Source organism: Pantherophis guttatus, chromosome 1 (genome assembly GCF_059756535.1).
Source record: "Pantherophis guttatus breed Tessera chromosome 1, ASM5975653v1, whole genome shotgun sequence".
Taxonomy (NCBI): Eukaryota; Metazoa; Chordata; class Lepidosauria; order Squamata; family Colubridae; genus Pantherophis; species Pantherophis guttatus.
Genome location: NC_142063.1, coordinates 156586165 through 156612158, shown reverse-complemented (window position 1 = coordinate 156612158; position 25994 = coordinate 156586165). Strand labels below are relative to the sequence as shown.

At 37.3% G+C, this 25994-nt stretch overlaps 1 protein-coding gene across 2 annotated transcripts in view; it reads left to right on the top strand.

Moving 5' to 3' along the window:
* The window catches only part of PDE11A (phosphodiesterase 11A), a 168783-nt gene that overhangs the window by 131195 nt on the left and 11594 nt on the right, over window positions 1-25994 (top strand). For both annotated transcript variants that reach the window (XM_034428349.2, XM_034428334.2), the window contains 6 exons: window positions 5513-5603; window positions 7308-7408; window positions 11094-11171; window positions 14134-14197; window positions 16121-16195; window positions 16893-16976. In XM_034428349.2, the coding sequence (XP_034284240.2) occupies window positions 5513-5603; window positions 7308-7408; window positions 11094-11171; window positions 14134-14197; window positions 16121-16195; window positions 16893-16976 (493 nt within the window). The remainder of the gene's footprint in view (window positions 1-5512; window positions 5604-7307; window positions 7409-11093; window positions 11172-14133; window positions 14198-16120; window positions 16196-16892; window positions 16977-25994) is intronic.

Genomic DNA, 25994 nt, shown 5'->3' with positions numbered 1-25994 from the left:
TATTGTTTATTGTTTTGGGTGAAACTGGAGCACAGATTCATTGCATGGTACTGCTCCCATTCAGGCAATTAAGTTATCAGAAAAACAAAATTGGAGCCATACCTTCTCTAGATTTATTTTCTCTGTAATTTTTCAGCCAACGGTCACTAAGTGAACTGTTGTAACTTGAGGACTTGGAGTACAGTACCCCAAATGAGAACTTCCGTTTCCAGTTAGAGACTATTTCTGCTAATATAATTCTCTGTATTAAGAATTCAGTATCAGGAGTTGCATTATGGCATGCAGATTATATTTGATACAGAAAACTGATAAACACACACACACACACACACACACACACACACACACACACGGCCCACCTAGTTGCTAGGCAATAGATTTCAGAAAAACCAATTAGGTCTGCACTGTTAGCACAGTACAAGGCATTAAGAAAATATGAATTTTAATACAATTCTGTATTATAACAGCTCCAGCAACACTAAGTGCAAAATAAATATATATAAAAAACCCTTACTATTCAGGACTTAGTGTGAAATGGGGGAACTTGACTATATCTTCATTTTGGGAAGTATTTTAGTTATCCAGTATAGCATGATGGTATGTGTTGTAGTTTGGCTTAATCCCATGCATATGAGGGACTATACTCATGTTTCACTGTTCTGTATATCAACTTAAGCAGAGCAAAGGTGATTGCTGTCTATGAAACTGTAATAGCAACAAGGATAGTCTTCCATTGGATAAACCAACCACCGGGTAATGGATTGACTTGGGTGCTAGAACAAGTGAGTTTGTTACTGCATCTGACAGCGCACCGTTATATTTCCCATTATATATTCCAATATTTGAGAGGCTGTCACAAAAAAGAAGGGGATAACCAATTCTTCAAAGCACCTGAGGGCAGGACAAGAAGCAATGGGTGGAAACTTATCAAAGAGAGATCCAACATAGAACCTAAAGATAAATTTTCTGACAGTTAGAACAATTCATCAGTGGAATGGCTTGCCCTTAGAAATTGTGGGTGCTTTATCACTGGAGGTTTTTAAGAAGAGATTCGACAGCCACTTTTCTGGAATGGTATAGGGCCGTAATGGTGAACCTATGGCACGCATGCCACAGGTGGCACGCAGAGCCCTCTCTGCAGGCATGAGAGCCGTCACCCCAGCTCAACTCCACCGCGCATGCAGTCACGCCTCCTGCTGGCCAGCTGGTTTTTGGGTGTCTGCGACGCATGCGCACTGTGCAAGGTGCACACTGAAGATGTGTGGGCATGCACGTGGGTACGTGGGGAAGACATGCGCGCATGGGCAGGGGTGGCACATTACATTATGGGTGTGCGCGCGCACATGCACAATCGCGCACACTCATGCTTTTGGCATTTGATGCCAAAAAGGTTAGCCATCACTGGTATAGGGTTTCCTGCTTGGGCAGGGGGTTGGACTAGAAGATCTCCAAGGTCCCTTCTAACTCTGTGATGCTGTATTCTGTACTCTGACCTCTGTCACTCATTTATTTGCAATTGGAATCTTTTAACGTGAAAAAAAATCTTGCTGTGGTCTCTGCAAAGCCTTGCTATGAATGAAAACATGCTCTTTCTCAAAGCAATGGCTCTGGGTTCAGCCATACAGTACAATAGCTGTGTCACTATTGCTTTGTGTGTGTGCGTGCGCACGCATGTGTGCGCACGCACACAGCAAATTACGTTAATTTTTAAAAATTCTGCAAGGGCATACTATTTTGTATTGAGTGGGTGCTCAGTGTTAGGGGAATTTTTTTCCCTGCACAATTTACAGAAGCTGTGTATGGGAGAAGCCAATGAAGAATTCTTTGCTACACCTTTTGAAAGAAATCATCTATCATAGTAAGGAATTTGAAGAGCCATTGATAAAAATATACCCCCATGCAAGAGGAAGCAGAAAAGCTAGATAACTCCAAAGTCTAAGGCTCTTTCTTACTGTCTTCTTTTTATCTGTTTCTCTTCTGTGGGACTGTTACTGTGCTTTTCTGCAGTAACTAAATCTGATTAACAGTGAAACAGTTACCAAGGTAGTATAAAAGCCTAGGGCTTTTGAGGACCGTTAATGGTTTCAGTGTCTAATTAAAAAGAGAGGAAGTATAATGTTAGTATGCAAACTTGTTTTGAAGAATGTACGTTTGGCCTGCAGTTCAAACTGAACTGGAACAACTACTGGATCAAACAATCATCATTTCAGTTGCATAGAGCTATGAAATTATCAAATAAATTATAGGCTAAAAATTAGCATTCAAAATGAATGCATTATAAAAAATGTTTATAGCTGTATACTAACAAGAAAAACAAAGTACCTTTGGGACAACTATCACCTGGATGACTGAGAATCTCCATAGACCAGGGGTGAAATTCAGCAGGTTCTGACACGTTCTGGAGAACCGGTAGCGGAAATTTTGAACTGGCAAATACCACCTCTGGCTGGCCCCAGGGTGGGGTGGGAATGGCGATTTTGCACTATCCTTCCCCCAGGAGTGGGGAGGGAATGGGGATTTTGCAGTATCCTTCCCCTGGAGTGGGGTGGGAATGGAGATTTGCAGTATCCTTCCCCTGCCATGCCCACCAAGCCACGCCCACAGAACCAGTAGTAAAAAAATGTGAATTTCACCACTGCCATAGACGCTAACAAAAATGATATATAAAAAGAAGATTTTATGGAAATTAGAAGAAATAAGCTTTTGGCTGTTGAATGTAAAATAGATTACATTCAAAGAGATTTCCTATTCCATCCCTATTTTGAAAGACTAATATTTCTTTTGAATACTTCTCTATAATGCCAAATGTATGAGGTGGGCTGGGTTTATTCAAGATCAATTCTGGCAGTGAATAGAAGATGGAAGAACTATTGGTATAGCTGAGTTCACCCTGGCAGACTGCTGCATTAACTCAGTAGTAAAATGCAAGTTTTTATGAGGCTTAACAGTGGATGTCTCCTGAGAAGGCTTTATGTTCCTGTTTGAATTTATACTATTTGAGATTTTTCTGACAGTGGATGCTTTTTGTACAATCTTGAACAATAGCGCTTATGTCAGATAAATACAATTTAAAAATGGATGAACTCTTGCAGGAATAACAAAATCTAGCACATTGAGACATTGACCAGAAAGTCAAAATGTCCATGTACTGCAAGCTTTTAGGTTCAAATCTGAAACCAGGTGCACAGCAAAATTACATGAGATTTGAAACTTGGCAAGAAAAAACTTGATTGCAGAAAATATGACTACAGTAGCAGAGTGGTCAATGCCTGGAATGCCACTACCTGACTCTGTGGTTTCTTCCCCAAACCCCCAAAACTTTAACCTTAAACTGTCTACTGCTGACCTCACCCCATTCCTAAGTGGTCTGTAAGGGGCATGCATAAGTACACCAGAGTGTCTACCATCCCTGTCCTAATATTCCTTTTTACTTACTCTTTTCATGTATTCAAATTATGTTTATACTTTTACCTGTTATCTTATATATGCTTGACAAATTATTTGCTTGACAAATAAAAAAATAAAGATTCAAACATTTTTAAAACCGCAGTATTTTATAAAATGGATATCAAAATGCAACCCATTTAATCTAAAGGTTATTTTTTTTAATAAAAAAGCATTATTTACTATTGCCACTTGTATTGTACTGAGTTCTGTGAGTTCATGCAGGGAGAACATGGTCTTTTTGTAATGTTAAAGAAATAACTGAAAGATTATAGGCAATTGGTGACATAGTGTATTAAGTGTAATGATAACAAGTGTTATTACCCTGACATGTTGTGATTTGTAGTTAAACACGTTGCAAAGACTGTAAATTTATGCCTCACCTTTCCCATTTCTTTCCTAACTTGGGTGGGGAGGGTTCAGCACAATGAAAGATTAGGAGGAGTGTGATTGAAAACAGTATCACACAATGTTAATCCACTTCACTGCTTTTTCCTCTGGGGGACAACATTCTTGGTAATTTTCTCCTCTTTCTCTCATTACAGCTGCCCCATGATGATTAAATATCTGGGTAGTGTAGCTTTGCAATATAATCTCCTAGGAGAATTCTTTTCATTCCAGCCAGAATCTCTTAAACTAATTTCTTCAACTATGCATATATACATAAACATACACACACACACACACACACCCCAATAACACCAAGCCTCATCTGTTACTTTAGAGTGCTTTCTGGTAATGAAATAGTGATATGTGTTAATCTCTCGTGATGGTTTAATCCTGATGTGTTCTAACAATTACCAGTTTTGTAATTGTAATTCATACTTTCCTGGAAGAATTAAATTTAGTATTTAAAATGTACTACAATATATGTTTGTGTAGGTGTGTGGTTAGTTACACAGCTATGCAGATATTAAACAGGAATTTGTTTTGAAAGCATATAAAACTTAAACTGAAGCATTAACAGCACATGTATGCATATTTAGTCATATCTCATTTTTAAAAATGAAGCTTGCACCTCCAGATGTAACTTATCTTGAACATTTGACTAGATTATATTTTCCTTCTACAACTTCCATTCCAGTTTTTATATAGGTTATAAATTACATAATAAATTGTTCATATTTTTAAAATAACAAGTGGAAAACGCACAGCAGTTAAGACAGAGTGAATTGGTTTTAAATCCACTCTTTCTCAGCTGCTGTGTGACTTCTGCTTAATTGTTGATTTATCAGAATTGGAAGCTATTAACGATAGTTGTTTTGTCTTGCCTGAGGTTTGTCATATATGTTGTGATTACTTGGCAAACAATATTAACCCGATTTCCACAAAGAACACTGAAAAAGCAATCCTTTTCAGAAATTCAAAGCATAAAACTTGGGTTTACATAAATCAGGCTATGACTTATTAATTATATAGTTCATAGCCTGCCTTATTGGGGAAATGGGTAACATATAAATTAGGTAGGTGGGTGGGTGGGTGGAAGGATGGATGGACGGACAGACGGATGGCAAGCAGCTCTACTACCAGAAATACATCAAAATATATCTTCCTATAAGATCTCCCCTCCCTCATATGGTGAATGTGCAGATTCCAGTCATGAATTACACATATCTAATTTTAAACTGTGGCAGAAACCTTTGGCAGCCCCATTTTGGACACTTTCTTCTCTAAGCAGAATTTAAACAATTTTAAAGAAAGTAAAAGAAATATAGCCCTTACCAGTTCATTTTACAGCCCAGCTCAGAAGAAACCATTACTAATGAAGAAACCAATGTCTCAATGACTGAAAGAGATCAGATTGTGTAGAAAAGATTATTCAGACTCACCGATCATATTGTATTTATATGTTGAAGAGATCTATAATCTGAATACATATCCCTGTTATCACCCTTCCTTTAGCCCTCCCCTTTCCCATCCTGGAATGTGGTATAGATGGAAAACAGTGAGTTTGGCAAAGTTGATGGTCTGGTCTACAAAACCGAAAGATTGGGTTAGCATTTGTCTCATCATTTTGACAATCTCAGAAGCATATGCTGAAAGAATGTCATATGTATTGTTTTTCCAGAATTGGTTCTGCTTTAGCTCAGCTCTATGGGACATCTGCTACTTTAGAGCATCACCATTTCAACCATGCTGTAATGATTCTTCAGAGTGAGGTACAAAAAACATGGATTACCTAGTCTCTTCTTCTTTTCTAAAAATAACTGTCAAAAACTGCTTTATCTAAAGCTGCATATCTAAAAAGGTATTTTCTCTGCCAGCACATAGAAAACAGATTCTGCATTCCATATATGGCACTGAGTTTAACGATATGATTTACGTAATATTTACTCTCAAAGCAAAATATTTCCAAAAAGCAAAAGCAGTTTTATATATTTTAATTGTAAGCTGCCCAGAGTCGCTTTGCAGAATCAGATAAGTGGCATATAAATTTAATAAATATGCTTAAAACGGTTTTGATTTCTTCTTTACAATTAGAGCTGTAATGTAATATTCTCTCTTATGGGGAAATATAAATAAATAATTATTTCCCTAAATATAGGCTGGCATTACCTGTTCCTAATTACAGAAACTATTAATTCTAGTATTAAATTATTGAACAGCATTCATCTTTCGATTGAAAAGAAGTTATTGGGTTGAGCTGTTGGAGTTGAAAAAAAAAAGGCATTGTTAAAGTTTTGCATTTATGAGGTTGGAAGTTTTCCTCCAGTGACATAGCTCTGTTACTTGAATGCATACATAGAATTTTGTATTAGTATATTTAATGAATTTTGGATGAAGAATTTGTTTCTTGAATTTAGGTTTTGATGTAACTCATATTTACATAACTACTATAAGAAAATATTTACATTAATATAGATTCCTTTTCCAGAATGAATTGGATTTGTCTGGGTAGACAGAAATGAATAGGGGAAAAGCTTATTATAGTAGTGAAAGTTCCAGGGAAATCAGAGGAGGATCAGATCATAAATAGGACTCTATTAGCATATTATTGGATGGAGCCTAGATAAGTTGCCATTGTCTACAATTTATCTCAGAAATTATAGAGAGAAACACACCTTATTGTGATTTATGTTGATTGATTATTTAGTATCCTATGACTAACACTGAGTGTTGTATTTTATGATTATGATCATGATTTATCACTTGTGGCATGTATGTAAGCTGAGAGCTTATGCACCAGAGACAAATTCCTTGTGTGTCCAGTCACACTTGGCCAATAAAGAATTCTATTTTATATGAGTCCCAAAAAATAAATAAGAACATTTCAAGAGAACATCTTCTAAAGTAGACTCAGCCTTAAAGAGGTTGTAGCATCTTTGGCATATTTACATCAAAACAAGTTTTAGTGAAACTGATATTTATGAGGATAGATATATATTTAGGATTGGGTGAATAGCCTAATAGTAATCTGTATTTTATCTCCCTGTGCAGATACATGAATTGTTTGTTTAGATTTCTGTAACTACCCACCTCCTGCCATAGCAATTCTGGGCAGATAACAACAAATTAAAACCACCATACAAATAAAAACCAAAAACAACTAACATAAAACTTCAGTTTTAAAGAAAAAGCTAAAGTTCTTTAGGTTGATATTTCCATAGGTTAATCATCAGTTTATATGCAAAAAAGAAAAAGTAGATGGACAGTATTTTTATTTACAACTAGGCCATACTTTCAGTTCAGCAGAAAAAACTAGCATTACATCTTAAGTATAGCAGCTGAATGAAATATTTTTGCAATGATTTCATTACAATTTTTTTTTTTAAAAAAGATTTGTTGCAATGGTGAGACACAATGATGATTTATTGGAAAAATTGATTCTGAGCTATTTAGCTTTGCTCTCTCTTTCATTATAGGGTCACAACATCTTTGCTAATTTGTCCTCCAAGGATTACAGTGATCTTATGCAGCTTCTGAAGAAGTCAATATTGGCAACAGACCTCACTCTCTATTTTGAGTAAGTATTGCCATTTTCTAATTTTGATAAATGAAATTCTGAAAGAGTTGCAGTCCTCAACAATGGTGTTTAAGTATCAACTGGAGCACTGGGTACACAATGCTATAAGTTAGTATTTACTTACCATTTTCATTATTTATTCTCACACCCACAGCTATGGCATCCTTTACAGCAGGGTTGGGGAATGATGGCCCTTTTATAACTTGTGGACTTCAGCTCCCAGAATTCCTGAGCCACCCATGCCAGATATATTCTACATATGAGAGCCAGGATAGCTTAGTGATTAAAGTATTAGACTAAGACTAGTTAGGCCCAGTTTTTGGTCCACCTTCGGCTACAGGAATTGCCTGAGAGAAACGGTCATTCTCTCCCTCAGCCCAACTCCATCTCACAGGGTAACATTTTATATTAAAACCAGGAGTTAAATAATGAAGTTGCTTTATCTTCTAATCTGATTTTATAAGGCATTAGTGAGACCATTAACAATTATTTGAAAGCAAGTTGTTAGTACAGGTAGTCTTTGACTTACAACCATTCATTTAGTGACCGTTCAATTTGTCAGCAGCACTGAAAAACGTGACAAGACCGTTTTACACACTTATGACCATTGCAGCATCCCCGCGGTCATGTGATCAAGATTTGGACGCTTGGCAACTGGCTTGTATTTATGACAGTTGCAGTGTCCTGGGGTCAGGTGATCACATTTTGTGATAAGCAAAGTCAAAAGGGAAGCCAGATTCACTTAACAACCATATTACTAATTTAACAACTGCAGTGATTCACTTAACAACTATGGCAAGAAAAGTCATAATGGGGCAATATTCACTTAACAACTGTCTTGCTTAGCAATGGAAATTTTGGGCTTCATGAACAGAAAGAGGAGTCCACCTCCTGAGATTACCATGTTTTCCTTAAATTTTCCACTTGTATAGTTGAAATTTGACACAAAATGGGTGACACAAGTATAAAATATGACACTTAGGAATATGTCTTTTCACTAATATATAAAATGTATGTGTAGGAAGATCACATACGGAAACTAGCTGCCTAATCTATTTTTATATATCCTTAAGACAGACAAAACAACTGGGAATGCGTTTTTCAAATGTGATTTTGCTTTTTCAGGAATCAAAAGACATACTAAATAGTGAGCTTCTTATTTTCAATAGTAATAAAAAGATTCCACCCACAAGACAATCTTGTGTAGTGCTGACGCAATGCAGATTTGCCTTTGAACAGTTAAGAATACGATTGATTTAAACGCACCTGTTAAGTGTACAGTTGTGAAAATTGTAATCAATGCAGTACTTATTCCCAGAGGGATTGAATGAATCTGCATGAGAGAAATGATATTTTTTTCTGCCAGCATGAATTTGTATAATACTAGAAACTTCCAATGCTCCAATGATCTATATAAACTAAAATGTACAGAAAACAGTGAGTAGTCTGAGGCTTCGTCACTAAGAGGGAAGAAAGTATTTGTTGTTCTTGGAAGGTTTTTTTTCCTCTATTATGTATTACAGTAGTATATAATGACTCGTGCATTAATTAGATGTTGTTAGATATTGTTTAATAAAAAGAATCCAGAACATGCCTGTCATGCATAATTTGTGTATGTACTATTGTTGCTCTCTAGCCCATCTAGTGGCTAGAGAGGGGTCCCCAACTCCCGGTCCATGGACTGGCACTGGTTTGTGGTATGCCAGCAACTGGGCGTGCAAGCAAGCGAAGCCCCATCTGTGGGATGCATCATGCAGAACCACATACAAAACCACGGTCCACGGAAAAACCTTTCTCCATGGAACTGGTCCCTGGTGCCCAAAAGATTGGGGGCCGCTGCTCTAAATCATTTGGAAGGGATGAGATTGAAATAATATCTGATCAAGGGCTATGGAAGATGCAGAAGTTTAGAGAGTTAATTTCAGACATTGTGCATTTCTATTTGAGGGAGGGAAGTAAATATTAAGTAATAGGTTTCCATCATTTCTGTCCTTAATTATTACAAATCTATAACTGGCAGCATATGATGAATGGCCTGTTAAGAGACATCTCCTGCAATTATCACCTTAACTACCTGGAACAATCTAAACTACCGTATTTTCCGGCGTATAAGACGACTGGGCGTATAAGACGACCCATGACTTTTCCTGTTAAAATATAGGGTTTGGGCTATACTCACAGTATAAGACTACCCCTCTTCCAATGCACACCAAATAAAAATTAAAAAACATCAACTGGCTCACCCACAATGTAAAAGCAGCTGTGCTAGACCCAAAACGGCCCCTGCAACAAGCAGGAACCTCACACAGCCACAAAAAGCCCAAAAAAACAACTTTCACACTTTACACACACAAAATTCCTCATACAGCTTTGTGAGATTTTGTGTGTTTGTGTAGTTAGAGTGAAACACTACAGAAACACACTAAATCTCAGAAAGCTGCACAAATATTATTTTATTTTATTTTATTTTTATTTTTATATGAAAACTAAATTTAAAACTTCCTAAACTTTAAATGGCTAGGTCTAAAAAAGAACTAAAAAAAACCCCAATTAACTATTTTTTTAAAGCTCCCAAAGGGGAAAAAAACTTACCCAATAGAACAGGGGTCTCCAACCTTGGCAACTTTAAGACTTGTAGACTTCAACTCCCAGAATTCCTCAGCCAGCTTTGTTTTGCTGGCTGAGAAATTCTGGGAGTTGAAGTCCACAACTCCCTGCCTGCTTGATTGCAGGCAGGGAGTGGCTTGCTGATGGAATGGATTCAGGCAAGCGAAGCAAGGCAAGCGTTGCGACTAGCAGCTAAGGTAAGCAAGCTGGAGGGGGAAAACTTTTTTCCTTTTACATGGCTCTGGCGATCCCAGCTGCGTTGCCTGATTAGCAGGCAACTCAGCTGGGATCGTCAGAGCTTGGATCGCCAGAGCAAAGGAAAAAAGTTTTTTTCTTTTATATGGCTCTGGCGATCCCAGCTGCATTGCCTGATTAGCAGGCAATGCAGCTGGGATTGTCAGAGCTTGGATCGCCAGAGCCATGTAAAAGGAAAAAAAGTTTTTTCCTGGCTCTGGCGATCCCAGCTCTGACGATCCCAGCTGAGTTGCCTGCTAATCAGGCAACGCAGCTGGGATCGCCAGAGCCATGTAAAAGGAAAAAAGTTCGTCAGAGCTTGGATCGCCAGAGCCATTTAAGCCTTTCGGGCTGGTCTGCCTGGTTACAGGAGAATGACACCCGGCGTATAAGATGACACCCGACTTTTGAGAAGATTTTCATGTGTTAAAAAGTCGTCTTATACGCCGGAAAATACGGTATATACTGTAGGTTGTGCTAATTTTTACTTGTTATAATAAGGATTATTTAGCACATTTTTTTTCTGTTAATTTCCGCATAGTGGGCATGAATTTTCATACATCTAGTCCTGATCTGACTTTTCCCATAAGCCGTTTGATAGTCTGGAGGCTGCAGCTTAATGAAATTTTAAAGTTTGATTTGGATATATGCGGATGTGTTGTGTTACTAGGCCTGGGACGTTTTTTCTTTTGTTTTTACTATTTAATTACTGCTTTTGAGCACCTAGGATATTGCTGCCTAAGATGGGCAGCTATACAAATATTTTAAATAAATAAATACATATATATTATAAATACATGTCTTTTCCCTGTTTGGTTTGTAATATTGTAATGTTTGATTACAGGAAGAGGACTGAATTTTTTGAACTTGTCAACAAAGGAGACTACAATTGGAATGTTAAATATCAACGAGAGGTATTCCGGTGAGATCTTTCTCTTGGGTAAAGTTCACCTGGCGTAGGAATTGAGGCACTCTGCAAGGACAAGGGGCCAAATTCCTCCCAGTGGCTTTAGAAGTGCACAGTCAATTTCTGTACATCCTAGAGGTGCAAAACATTTTTAATTTGAAACATTTCATATTGAAAACATCTTATCTTGAGCCTAAAAGTGATTGTTTTGAATTCAGAATTGGTTGTTTTAACATTCTGGAATTATTTGGAGGTCAAAACATTTCCGGAAAGGTCAAAACAATCCATTCTGAAATGGAAACTGCTTCCAAGTCTAAATGTTGGACACCTTTGTCAAAGACTGTTGATTCTTGAGTCGATCTACATTTGACATTTTAAAAAATGTCTTCATTACCACACTTTTAAAGTATTTACAGTGAAGATTATGATCATCAGGTCTTGTATTCTGGGGTTACCAAATGTCCTGATTTCAGCAAAGTGTGGAAATTCTCTGAATATTTGCTCTGATTCCTGAGATCAATAATGTATGTTTGTATTTAGCTATGCTCCAAGGCTACTTTTTTTAAAAAACAACAACAGTACATCTGATATCAAAATATAAACTGACAACAAACCTGTACACGAAAGCCTAAAACAGTTCATGTGAAGGGAGCTCCTACAAGGTGGCTTCAAAGAGCCATAGCTATTGTTAGAAATTTGGCACTCCTTTTTTTTAAAAGAACAATTGAGGTTTGGTCATGTTAGAGGAAGACAATGAAACATCCTTGTGTTTATTTGTTAAATTTAGATTGCATATTTCCATCATGCTTCCCTTTTCCTTGAACAGTCACAACACCTATTCTCCCATGTTTCATTTCTTTTGGAAGGAGAAATCTCTAAACACTTGAGGTGCTGGTTGAATATTTTAATGTATTTACAGGTATAATATTGGGGGATATGTGAATAAAGCTGCATAGCAACCCCTACAAAAAAGCAAACCCATTAGCTGATTCAGTTCATATTCTCTGTTAAGGTACATGGGTACCCACAGATGATTTTAATTGTCAATTTCTCACATGCAGGTAGAGTTACTTTCGCCTATTGTCTCCAATTTAACTATTTACTGCCATTCTTTTTCCATTTATTTATATTATCTTTCTTAAAAACAGGCTTTTGTTTTAAATGATTTTTTTTTAAAGTGAAGACAGCCTCGATCATGTAGTTACAACCACTATTTTAACTTTTTCAATGCTCCTTCCAAATGCCTCTGATTGTGTCTTCCATACACAGGTATGGAGAAGGTACACATTGCAGAAAATGGCCCCTTCTTAAAGCAACCTTTGGGAAGAAAAAGCTGGTTTTTTATTTGTTACATGGGTCATAAAGGCTCCTCTAAATCAGTGTTCTTTTATGTGGTGACCTCCAGAGACAGCTGAATTTTAACTCCCATAAAGCATAAAGTCCTGCCTTAGGCATGAAAGCCAGCTGGATGACTTTGAGCCAGTCACACTCTCTCAGGCCATGATATTAGACTCGGGCAATAAGCCGGCTGGATCAATTCTTGTTGCAAACCATGGCTCAATTTTTGGTTGATCCAGAAAAAAATAGCAGACCCTGCACTTGTGGGAAAACACTGGGAAGGAACAAAATGCATAAAGCTATGTAGACTGCAAATTATGTGTACAGGTAGTCCTCAATTTACCTCAGTTCATCAAATGACCATTCAAAATTACAATGGCACTGAAAAAAGTGACTTATGACCGTTTTTCACAGTTATGACTTTTGCAGCATCCCCATGAACGTGATCAAAATTCAGATGGTTGGCAACTGGTTCATACTTATGACCGTTACTGTGTTCCAAGGTCATATGATCACCTTCTGACAAGCAAAGTCAATGGGGAAGCCAGATTCACTTAACATCCGGGTTACTAACGTATCAACTTCAGTGATTCACTTAACAACTGAGGCAAGAAAAGTTGTAAAATGGGGAAAACTCACTTAACAAATGTCTTACTTAACAACAGAAACTTTGGGCTCAATTGTCATAAATCAAGGACTACCTGTGGTGTATTTTGACACACCTTCATAGCATGAAGTTTGAGAAGGCTAATTTAGATGGCCCACTGCAATCCTCTTTATACCATAAGAAGCTCTGTTAATATGTTCAGACCAGGAATATATAAACATCAGTATCTAGGTATTTTCATCTGTGGGGGAATGAAACATACTCATGAAAGGAACTATTCTTTAAGTCTTTGTGTTTTAGATGAGGTATAGATAATTTTCTATTTTTCCATATTTTACCCATTTCTGATTTTAGAATATGAACAATACATTTCCTTTTTTAAAAATCCCCAGTATTCTTGCTGTTCTTCTGGGCTTGCTTATAGTTTAATATGCTTTGTGCTTTGTACATAAATGCTTTCTCCATCTGAGTAATTCTTATCTCCCAACACTTATAAAACATATTTGTAGCCAGGTATTAACTACGTTAAGATGGAGTAATCCTTACAATAATCTTGAATATTTATTGTGCACAAATGATAGAAACTGTTCAAACAGTGTCTGGAATGTCTCTCACCATAAGTACAGTAGCCTGTTGTAACCAGGCAAACAGACTACCCAAAGCTGTATATATTACATAATTTCCTTTTATCATATCATGGCATTCCAATACCCAGTGTTCTATATTATGACTTTATTAATCAAACTACAACAGCAAAATGAGTAGTTAGTCTGCAGTGAAACATGCATCTTTTGTAACACTCAATAGTTAGCATTGAAAAGTCATTATTTGATTATATCTATAATGCATTAGCTTTCCTCTATCTAATGACATAAAAACAGTGACTATTCAAATTCCAAACTGCCATGCTTTAAACTGGCAAAGAAGGTGTTACGTCTGCCTCTTAAAAAAAACCTCATGTATTCAGGATGAATCTGTTTGGAAAACCAACAAAGCTTTGTTCCATTTTTATTGTTCATTTCTGTTTTTCAGATCAATGCTAATGACAGCCTGTGACCTTGGAGCTGCAACTAAACCATGGGAGATTTCAAGACAGGCAAGTCATGATTAATAGCAGCACAAGAAAGAGGAGGTTCTGTCCCAACAATTTTCCCAGGAACCTGACACGGAAAGGGCCAAATCTGCAGTCAGGTTACAATACCATTGCTTGCATTAAAAAATACCACAGATCTTCTGCAACATGCAGTTTATTGCCCGGTCTTTTTCTTTTTTCTTGCTTAATTGATAGCATTTAATAGTATTAGAGTATTTCAAGAGATTCTACTTCCGTAATCACATAATCAATTATGATGAACATTTGCATTTTATTAAAAATGTGAATTTAAAAAAAGTTGGTGTACCTAATTGACAGTATTTTAAGGTCCATGCTGGCATAAAATAGTGAAAGCAAAGGCTTACCATAGATCTTTGTGAAAGAATTTTATTTTTTTTTCATTCAAAACTTTACGTAAAATTATTTGAAGGATTGCTTCGCTTATTTTTACCCAATTTGATGCATTCATCTGAAATTCCCATCAATTGTAGCCAGAATGGCTGCTATAGCCTTATTAAACCTGGTGCTAGCATTTGTTTTTCTCCATAAGGCACAGTATAAAAAATAAATCATTTATTTATATGCTACGGGTAGTCCTTGACTTACGACTGGTCATCTAGTGTCCTGTCAAATCTGGTTTAAAAAATGCAGCCACTGTGATCCTCCAGTAGTCACATGAGCAAAATTTGACTGCTTGGCAAACTGCTTGCTCTAATGACCGATATCAGCAGCACTGTCGCTCCCCCTGCATGTCTCCCTCCCCTGTCCCCATGTGAGAACAGGACTATACTGAACTAGGACCAGAGCCATGGTGGCGCAGTGGTTAGAGTGTAGTACGGCAGCTGCTTCTGCTGACTGCTGGCTGCCAGCAGTTTGGCAGTTGGAATCTCACCAGGCTCAAAGTTGACTCAGCCTTCCATCCTACCGAGGTCGGTAAAATGAGGACCCAGATGGTTGGGGGCAATATGCTGACTCTGTAAACCGCTTAGAGAGGGCTGTAAGGCACTGTGAAGTGATATATAAGTCTAAGTGCTATTGCTATTGCTATACATTTATTCATTTAGTGAAATCATATTCTAAATTGAAAAGGTATGAATTATGGAATGTTTTATGCTAAAGCAGAGTTGCAGTTGCTGAATGGCAGTAAAACAATGGAAATAAAACATGCAAGAGAATAAATGGGTGCTTAATAAATTATTCAACATTGCATGTGGAGGAAGAAATGGCTGACCAACCCTTAGTTGGTCGGAAATGTGAACGTGCGTTTGCAGTGTTGGCTGAGAATCCCAAGGATTTGCAGTGAATGTTACACAGTTGTATGATGTAACAAGGAGGATGGATTTGAAATTTAATGTATCAAAGAGGAAACTACAAAAATGAATGGCATGTATGAAATGAACATATTGAAGTGGCTGGTCATGTTAAGAGAGTGAATGAAGAATAAATTAGAAAACAAGTATATGAAGGATGAGCGAATGTATCAAGAGAAAGTGGGGGGGGAATCAAGGAAGTCTTGGTTATATGAACCTAATGAAAACATCAAAAAGAGACAGGTGAGAGAGAAGTTTAAACAAGGGAAAAGGGTATATGAAGCATGTTTGAAGCATGGAGGGTTTGCAAGGGTTAAAAAAGTATTGAGAGACATAGTGAACGTTTTACCAGGTAGTAGAGTAAGCTATGTTGTCTTTTTTCCAAACTCATGTTTTAATTTCCTTTATTATTTATTACTCATTTTCTGCTCTTCACATAACATTGCATAGCATGACAGGCATGCATTATGCCTAAGTATTCACAAAGGGCATCAAATAGTCAAATACCCATTTGTACTTATAAGTATAAGATTATACTTCATCTTTTTACTTAATAAAGGCTTTAGTCTGGATTAACAATATAAACCATAATTTGATCTTTTTGTATGTGTTTTAGGTAGCTGAACTGGTAACAAGTGAGTTCTTTGAACAAGGGGACAGGGAGAGATCTGAACTGAAACTCACACCTTCTGTAAGTTAACCACTTTGGTAATTATCTGTTGCTGTAGAGTGAGCAAACATAGTATAATCGTCGTGTGATATGATGATATGATATAATTAATATTGTAACTTTCCCACTATCAGTGTATAATAACTAAGCTTTGGATTCCATTCCGAAAAAATGATTATCAGATCTGGGTTGCAAAACCCTTAGACAATCACTAGATGGCAGCAATAATTTACTGTTCTTCATGTTGTGCCATCTGATGGTCCTAGGGATTTTTGCAGCTCCACTCAGATAACCATACTTGCCAGAAGTGTGTGAAACTGAGCACAATGGAAATTATTTCAGAGTGGAAGCAGGAAGAATTGCATTGCACTTCTCCGAAATGAATAGCAAAAATAATGCTTCATATATTTATTTTTTCCTATTTTCCTATGCAACGTAAATGCCAACAGTGGATTGCATTTGTTTGATACTAAGGAATTAAATTGTAAAGCGGTCAAATAAATGAAACCTCTACATTCCCTAAACAGGGCCAGAGAATAATAAATGGTTTATTTTTCATTCTAGACAAAAGACAGGAAAATGTGTGTAAAGATTGATTATGGTTTTCAAAGTGTTCCGTTTATAACAATTTGATCCTAGATCCAAAATATTGGATGAAGCAGCTTCTGTAAAATACTCTAGAGTAATAAAGCTTGACACATTCCTCTTCTCCGCACAGGCTATATTTGATCGGAACAGGAAAGATGAACTGCCTCGATTACAGCTGGAATGGATTGATAGTATCTGCATGCCTCTCTATCAGGTAATTGTGCATATTGCTGGTGCAGAGTTAAAAGAAGGCCCACGGGTTTTGCCTCTCAGCAAAAGGAGGGGGGAGGAGGAGAGGGAGATGACATAACAATTTTTGCAGCTTTTTCCATCTCACAGACCCTATGCATTTCATTTTCCTCTCCTGAGGCATAAACTACACTTGATAAAGCAGCAAAGGTACTTGTAACGGAGAAATCTATGCAGTGAAATGAGTAAATATAGATCAGGACAAAAGCAGTGCGGTCTGTCAATAAAGAAAGCAAATCAGATAAGAAATCATTGTCTTCCTCTGCTCTTCCCTGGGTTTCCTTCGTCTCTACATCCCTGTTCTGAATCTATTGGTTTTGGTTTGTAAGTTGCAAGAACCATAGCAGCGTTTTGTATTTTCCTCCCTTGTTTATTTGTGATGAAGACAATTATTGTTATTGTTATTATTAGTATTTTTAAAAAAATTTCAAAAAGATAAAACTTCCATTACAACACAAACAAGGCAAAGTATTTTCCTTTTTAAGCAAGTGCTCCATTTCAGAGTTACAGACAGTGCTCTGCTTGCAGTCCGGGTACATCCTGAGCGGCTTTTTCAGCAGTCTGTTTGGTTTGCAAGTCCAACAAATGTAAATGCCTGTGCAGTCTGGTTCTTGCCTTGCATGGGTGACAGCACCATGGTAAAAGCTGGCAGTGATGGCATAGGCTCATCCTCTGGAGTAGAAATGGCACATTTCTCAGCTTTCCTGAAGAAGCAGCCTGGTGGGCTTTGAATAGTGGCAGGAGGAGGGCAAGAGAGGGAGGTTGGGGTTCCAGTGAACTACAGATATGTGTGGCATACGGAAACCAAACCCACTTCTCCTAACCATCGGGTTTGGATAAGTTTATTCATATTGACAAAAGTTTTCAACTCAACAGTATGTTAGTGGAGTAAGGTCTGTACTTCTAAAATTTGGAGAGTATGTGCTAGTCAGACAAGAAGCACTTAGGACACTGCAGAAAACTACAACCTGCAAAAGGAGACACTTCCATATTTTTGGCCAAGATTATATTGGAGGACTTCTTGTTTAGTTGTTAACTCAGATTCCTCTGTGCAAGTCCTTTATGGAGCAGTCTTTTCTGTAGTGCTTTTTAAAGCAGGTTTTGAATTGATTTGCATTTCAATTGTACATTTTAATTAAAACATACCAATACGGGTTAATATCGATGCTAGTAATTTTTAAAATTGTTTTTAAATTTATATTTGAGTTTATAAATTTTTATATTGTTGGTACTTATTTTTTCAAAAGAGTTCTGCAATCCATTTTAATGGCATTCAGGATTAATATACTTCTTCAGCTGCACTTAGAATAGTTTCCAATAGACCTCATATTACTCGAGATTAGAGGAAAGAAGCTGGATTGATTTATTTGCATGTTTATTCATCCATCTATTCATCCATTTCTAAGCTTACTCAACTCCAAATATGACCCTGAGCGGGTTCACAAAATTAAAAACATGATATAAAAAGGAATAATGAAGAAAATCATCTACCACACTCACCAATCATCCTGACCAAAGGCTTGATGGAAAAGCTCTGTTTTTAGCGCTCTTTAAAGGCAGGTAGCAAGTTTCTGGGGAAGATGCTGTTTCAGAAAGCAATATCTATAACAGAGAAGGCCTGCTTCTTGGATCTTGCTAGATTACATTGCTTAGTTGATGGGATTTAAAGGAAGAAGATTTCTATCTGATTGTTCAGGAATGACAGACACTATGGGACCAGATAATCCCCCAAATAATTAGGTCCTAGGCCATATAGGTATTTATAGGCGATAATCAAAACCTAAGACACAACACACAACAAAATGTATTAAAGACAAAAAGTATGGGAAATGATTTTGATGCTTCTGATAAAATTCTATGGATAGGACCATGATGGATACCAAATGAATCTTGTACAGGGAAGGTTTTATAGGTAAGGATATTACTAAACTCTGGCCCGTTCAGGAACAATCTATTTCATCTCAGATATTTGATGTTGGAGAAGAATCATGAAGACATAACATAATAATTATTTATAATATTTTGATTTTCAGCAGATTGAGGGCCTAATCTACCCCTTAACTCTATAGCGATCATGTAGCAAATTGTACAAAATATTGTTTCAAGTCAAGTAATTGCAATCTATTAAATATCTTATAATAAACATTTGTTATTGTTTTATATAAATACTACAGTGCAATTAAAAAGAAGTTAAGTGGGGGAAGAAGTTATGTGATGAAATAAGACAAAGAATGCTTCTTCAGCCAGAAGTTGTATGCTATTTGAACTAGCGTTTTTAGCCCAGGAGAGAGAATAGAATTATCCATGGAGATAAAGAATGCTCAGAACATTCTTTCTGGATGAGAAGGTTGGATATAACAGTTAAGGATTCAACTTTATACAAGCAGAATTTTACTAGCAAATAGAGATACATCTAAATGTCTTTTCCCCCCTCTGTTCATGCTGTATAGCTATTATTCCCCTTTTTATTATTACGGCATCGTCTAATGCCATACTACCCTAAGGGGTAAACAGAAAACTTGATGTCATAGTCACATACTGGGAGAGATGCTCCCTAGAATATAAAACTGACTTTTAATTTCCAGTACAGCCACTGTACCAATGATGCATGGAGACACTGTAAATCCCATTTACACATGGTTAAGAAACCCAAGTTGGAGCTTCATGCTCTACAGATACCCCAGGCTCTGAGTCTCTCTCTCTCTCTCTCCATACCAATTTATTTTTCAGTGGTAATAAATGGTCTAGAACACGCAACATAGAACATTAATGACAATAGCAGCAGGACGTTTAGTGTTTATGCAGAATTCAGCTTTTTTTCTTTTCTCTTCCCCCTTTTCCATGCAGTTGCAAAGAAGGGGCTGCATAAAACAGACATGCCTTTTAGAGTTCATTTAGCTCAGACACATTGTCCTTCCCTGTGATGCTCTACTTCCTGCCCCTTTTTTTCTTCTTTTTTATGGACTAGAATGTTTATTTGTTAAGTCGCCTACACTGTTAGGCTGGACCATCTTGTAAGATACTAATAATACAGGGTGGCAGCAAAACCAGCAGCTCTGGATATACCTCTCTTCGAGTAGCCAGGGGCATTTGATCCTATAACGCCAGTGAAGATGGAACAGATAATATTTTTATACTTATTATCAGTTTAAATTAGAAAAGTTATATTTTAGATTAGGAGGTAACAGCCCACTGGCAGAAATATCCCTTAGCATCCCAAGATCACTGCACCAAATTATCACCACCACCAAAGGGAGAAATAGCCAAATAGCCAGTGCTGTTTTGTTTCATTTTATTATATTTTACAGAAGAAGGAAAGTAATAGAAGTTGGGGAGAAAGTACTTCCATCTCCATTCTTAACCAACTAACCCCCCCCCCCAAAGTTATTAAAAATATCCAGCCTTGTGTCATTAAATTATTGCTGTTTTCTGGCTTTTAGAAAGATGCAGAGTATGAATTGCAATTGCCAAGCCCTCAAATGTGCACACACACACACATTTGAAGTTATGCATCTTTTAATGTATATAAAGCCAAATTTGAGAATGTGGATCCTTCTTAATCACATAACCCCACAGGTGAGGTAAATGTGTAAAAGACCAGGATAAAGCAGAAACTGGGGAGAGCTTTGCGGGGGCTGGGGGGGGCGACTAATGAGTATGGGATTGAGAAAGGAAGTTAAATAAAACCTGCCAGTCACTGCCATCACTTTCTGCCAGTTCATCTGAAAGAACACAAACCAATGCATTTGAGTTGATTTGCAAGTTGTCTAATCCAAGACCCCTTTGTAGCTTTTCTCTCTTTTTTTTCCCCATCTAAGTCCACAAGAGAATTAAAGGTAAGAATTGAAACACTGAGGTAGGAACTAAAGGATTCCGTTTAAAGAAAAGAAAGTATGAGAAATCCTCTCGTTTTTCCCACTGCTTTGTTATGTGCTGGTAGCAATCTCCTGACATGGAAGAATACCCAGGTCAGAGGCCAAGCAGTGTGCTTCTGTCTGGGAAGATAAGCAGTTTGCTAGTGACAGCTGACAGCAGCAGCTTGAAATTTAAGGAATCGTTTCGCCTTGGTAGACGGGTCTCCAGCAGTTTGATCCTGAAAGTGGTGCACCCTTTTTGGAATCCCAGATGGGATGCTCCTTTCACAACACCTCAAATAATATTTTGAAAATGTCTGTGAATGCTGATTACAAAGATTAAAAGAAACTGGCTCACTTTCTTCCTAATCACCTAGGAACAGGATGTGTTTCTCATTTTACATTGGCTCATGCAGCTTTTAAATAAAGGTTCCCAGTAATTGACTTCATCAAATAGCATTGATCACAATAGTTCATTTTCTTGGCCACAACCTAACACCTTTTTGTGTTATCCAAAACCTTCATTAAACAACATATAATGTATGACCCCCATGGTTAAATAGGTTTTCTAACTTTCTGTAGCTATTCTTAGTGAAAAGCAAAAGTTTGAGAAGGGAGCTGTACTGTTATGAGGCCAAGAAGTGTTGGAAAGTAAGATTGGGGGGGGGGGGGAGAAGCAGTTATTCCCTTAATGCAATTTCGAGTGATGTTGCAAGAACATATTTTTTTAAGGAATAAGTGACATGTGAGATCACAAGTTTTCTCAAGGTATAACATTTTAGTTTTTAGATATATATATATATATATATAAATGTAATGGATAGAGTGTCTATGGGCTCTGCGTTGCCAGATCCTAAGTTGTAATATATCAGCTGCCTTTTGAAGATTTTAAACAGATGTCTTGCAGGAAGTGGTGAGATCAGTGGTGTCTCCTGCTGGTGGGAAACAGGCAAGGTCACAATAGAAGGAGTCACGGGATCACCATGGGTGGATCAACAAAGGTCACCATAGGCAGAACATGAGAAATGCTTTCTATTATACCATAAAGAATACCAAAAGAGTATAGAAAACACTCAATTTTCTCTACTATAGGACTTAACATATGAAACTATTTCTAAAGGATATTTTTTTTAAAAAAATCCGAACCATAATTAGTAAGTGAGAAAGAAATAGCCTTACCGCCCTCAAATAACAGAAACAAAATAGAAATTAAAAGGAAAGTATTTGCTTTTGAATGAGGGTATTTTAAGTAACAGGGTGTTGTGATGAAGCTAATTTTCTTATCATGCAAATTACAACATTTTAGAGTTGAAATGTACTCATTTTATGATATAAGCAAAAAACTGTGCAAAAATATGCACATTTTCTCTTACTTTCTATGTAAGGCGGTGCTCTTCAGGAAAAAAATCAGGGGTGAAATGCTACTGGTTCGCACCGGTTCAGGCGAACTGGTAGTGATAGAAACTACTGGTTCGGGTGAATCAGTAGTAAAAAAAAGCTACCGATTCAGGCGAACCGGTATTTCCGACAGTGAGCTGTGCCACATGGTTTATATTCACTAGAAGGCAAGAAATCCTGCTTTTTAGCGAAGCTAAATTGTGCAGCACAGCTGATCCCCCCCTCGCTGTTCTACTTACCTTCCCAAGCCTCTTTTTTCCATGTGAAGCATGCGTTTAGCGCGCACTGCACATGAATATACAGCATGCTTTTGGCATGCACTCTGCATGCATGTGCACAGTGTGCATTTAGCGCGCACCACGTATGTGCGGGCAGCGAACTGGTGGCAATCCACAGAGGATTTCACCACTGAAAAAAATGCTGCTATTCCAGAAACGTGTTCTGTTTTGCTCATCACAGACTAGAACCTGAGACCTGCCTGCACATATCCTTAGCTGTATAGGTAGTTCACATTTAGTGACTGCAGTTGGCTCTGACAACTTGGTTGTTAGCTTCAGCTTTCCTTTGCTTTACAGTGTCCAAAGGATGCAATCCAAAACAGCCCCGGTGAGTCCAAATGGCAGGAAAGGTTTCTGGAACTTAATTCACAAGCAAGGTAAAAGGGCAGATCTTATAGCCCTTTTTATCAGCTCTCCTGTCCTTTGGAATGTTCACCCTGATGCTTGGATTATTAGCAAGAAGGAAATAAATGTTTGTATTTATATTCATTTGAGAGAAAAGAATTACAAGAGAGTAAACAAGCACATAATGGGGAATACACATGGAAAGGAATGCACTGGCATCAGCTCATTTCCTTACAACGCTGATGGCTGCAAGCCACAAGCTGCTTAGGAGGCAAACGAAGAACTTTAGTGTGAAACTGTTTTAGAGTCTTGTCAGTGTCAAGCAAGCAGTACCGGGGGACTGAAGGATTCTGATCAACTAATTAAGGTCACAGATCTGAGTTTGTAATTTATGGTTTGCAATTTTTAGGGAAGCACTGCACTACAGAGAAAAGCAGCTTAGGAAGAGTAGCTTGTTTAAGCAATCTCTCTGCTCTACAAAGGGAGCACCTTTGCTCAGTCACCAGACATTTTAAACATGCAAATAGATACGATAATCACACACCTGTTCTTTTGCAGAGTGTATGTACACAATAAAAGTTATAAGTATGATCATTACCAATGGCAACTGGAGAAATATTTATTCTAGAAATATTAATACTTTCGAAAGAACAAGATACGGCCGTATTTTTAATATCTTGGATTATTTTTGTAGATTCTTTCAACAATTCTATTGTTCTATGCAAAGATAAGGCTTTCTATTCTGTTCTATTATTTACATTCCAGATTCATCAAGGTGTTCCCTATGTAGTCAGCTTTGCTTGTCTTTTACATTCCAGTAGGAAAGGAAGGAGATGAAAAGAGTCAGACTCAAGGGAAAAAATCCTTGAAATTATCCCCGTTATGTGATAGCCCTTTGGAGAAAGAAGGGCCTTCTAGACATCAAATGGAGAGAGTTCATTTATAGAATGAATCTGATTCAGATGATTTGTTTTAATCCAGTTATCAGTTCCACTAGGTAAACCAGACCAGCAAATCAACTCCACAGGAAGCCTGAAACTACATTTTATTGAGATTAGTTATAATAACAGAATCTTGCAAGTCTGATCGTGCTGTATCTCTTCCTCCTCCTTATACTCTAGTGAATCAGGGATCTGGACTTTAAAAATATTAAAGCCCTTTTTGCTTAGATAATAGTTCCTGTTTGTCCCCACAACAGCAACTCTGACATAGGTTGGCCTGAAAGAGAGCAACTGGCCCAAAGTCCTCCATTGAGCTTCCATGGTTGAGAGTAGTCCCTCCGCTCCTACTCCAATGTTTTAACTTTATACTATGCCAAGTTCCCCTTACCGTTTTGCTAGGTGTAATCAAGCACACTAGTTAGGCCTACTAGATATAAAGTCATGTCCCTTCCTCCTTTCTATTATTCTTCAGAAGGTATCTATGATGATGGTTGAAATATTTGGGAATACTTCCTTATATTTTAGGGTTCCTCTTCAGGGAGTAAAGCATAAAACAGAGATCTGACCATGGATGGAATCTAGGAACACTTTCTTATTGTCCCAGTGCTGGATAAGGAAAATTCCTTAACATAACCCAAGCTACAATTCAGTGATACAAGATAGGGAAATATTCTAAAATGGACTCCCCATTTTCTGCTGCTGTGTTAAATGGCACTGCGTACAGCACAGAAAGAACTTACCAGCAGAAGGCAGTTTTTTCCCTTTGCCTGCAGTGAGCAGCCTGCAGTGAATTAAATATGTATTTAAGAAATGGGGAGAAGGAAGCAAAAAACAACTCCTATCCCAAAACCCTTCAAGCTCATCACAAATTTCTTTCCTGATAAAATTTGACTCAGCCTTCAAATTGATAAATGATGAAGAAATTATCACACAGGAGTTAAAATGGCATGACTTGGGAGCGTGCATAACATTTCAGAAAAGAAATGAATGAGGTGAAAAAGAGGCAGTTTTCCACAGATTTAAAGGAAGAACTGGAAGTTCGTGGATCAGTAATGTGCTTCCAAAACAGAATCAGTTATATAGTGCAATCTCAGAGAGACGGAAATGTAAAGAGAGAGTCAAAGTAGAATTTAAGGAACCGATCTGAAAATCTGAAAAATGTGTTCGGAAAAATGGCCACAAAACCCGTAGGTAAAACAAAGAAGGGAAAAATTCACTGCAAATCTGAAAGAGAAGATTAATGGATAATTTAACAGTCACTTGGATTTCAAGAAAGACAAAGAGCAAAGAGCATTGCATCAGAAAAGGGCTAGAAATGATGATGGATAGCATGCTCCCTGTAAGTGTTGAGCAAGCCAGAATCACCTTGCGTCTGGCTGGCAAATTCCCAGCTGAGAATAAATCTAAAGAACTGGGGATAAGAGACTGATATGGACTGAAGAGATTTCTAAAGATCTATTTAAGAGAAAGGGAGCAAGTATTGATTGCTGTGTGGAACAAATATCATAAGTAAATGGGTGGAGTCATGTCAGAAGCTGTTCAACTCTATGATAATCAGGATAACTTGCAGAGGAGATGAAAATGGAAATCCTGCAGCTGTGTCTTGCTTAAATTATTTCTGAGATATATTATTCTGAGGTAAACACAAAAAATCCAAACCATTTTGTTAAAATAATTGTAGATTTCAATATACAAGATTATTTATGAATATTTAAATGATTTTGCCTTATTTTTTAGACAAAAGAGTGACTCACAAAAAGGCACCATGGCCAGGAAGGCGGCTGCCTAACTATGTTAGTGGGAAAAGGTTTAAATTTAATGTTATGTTCTTTTGATGTACACTTACAAAAATTTAAAAGTTTACATGTAAATATATCCAGAATGCTGCAGCATATTACTGACTGAAATGATTATTGGAGAATGTAAATTCCCCATTATAACAGCTTTCTAGAAAATGTATATATTTCTGGGCATCATATAAAATGCTAGCTGTGATTTGCAAAGTACTGCGTGATTTGGGAATCTGTCAAGAGCACATTCTCCTCTATTAGCTTGCCTAGATTTCAAAGTCCTTGAGAGTTCTTTCCTGCTCACCATCAGTAAAAACCACTTAATGACACAGAACTCCTTGCTAGAATAGGTCATGCTCCATCTGTCTTTGATCTCT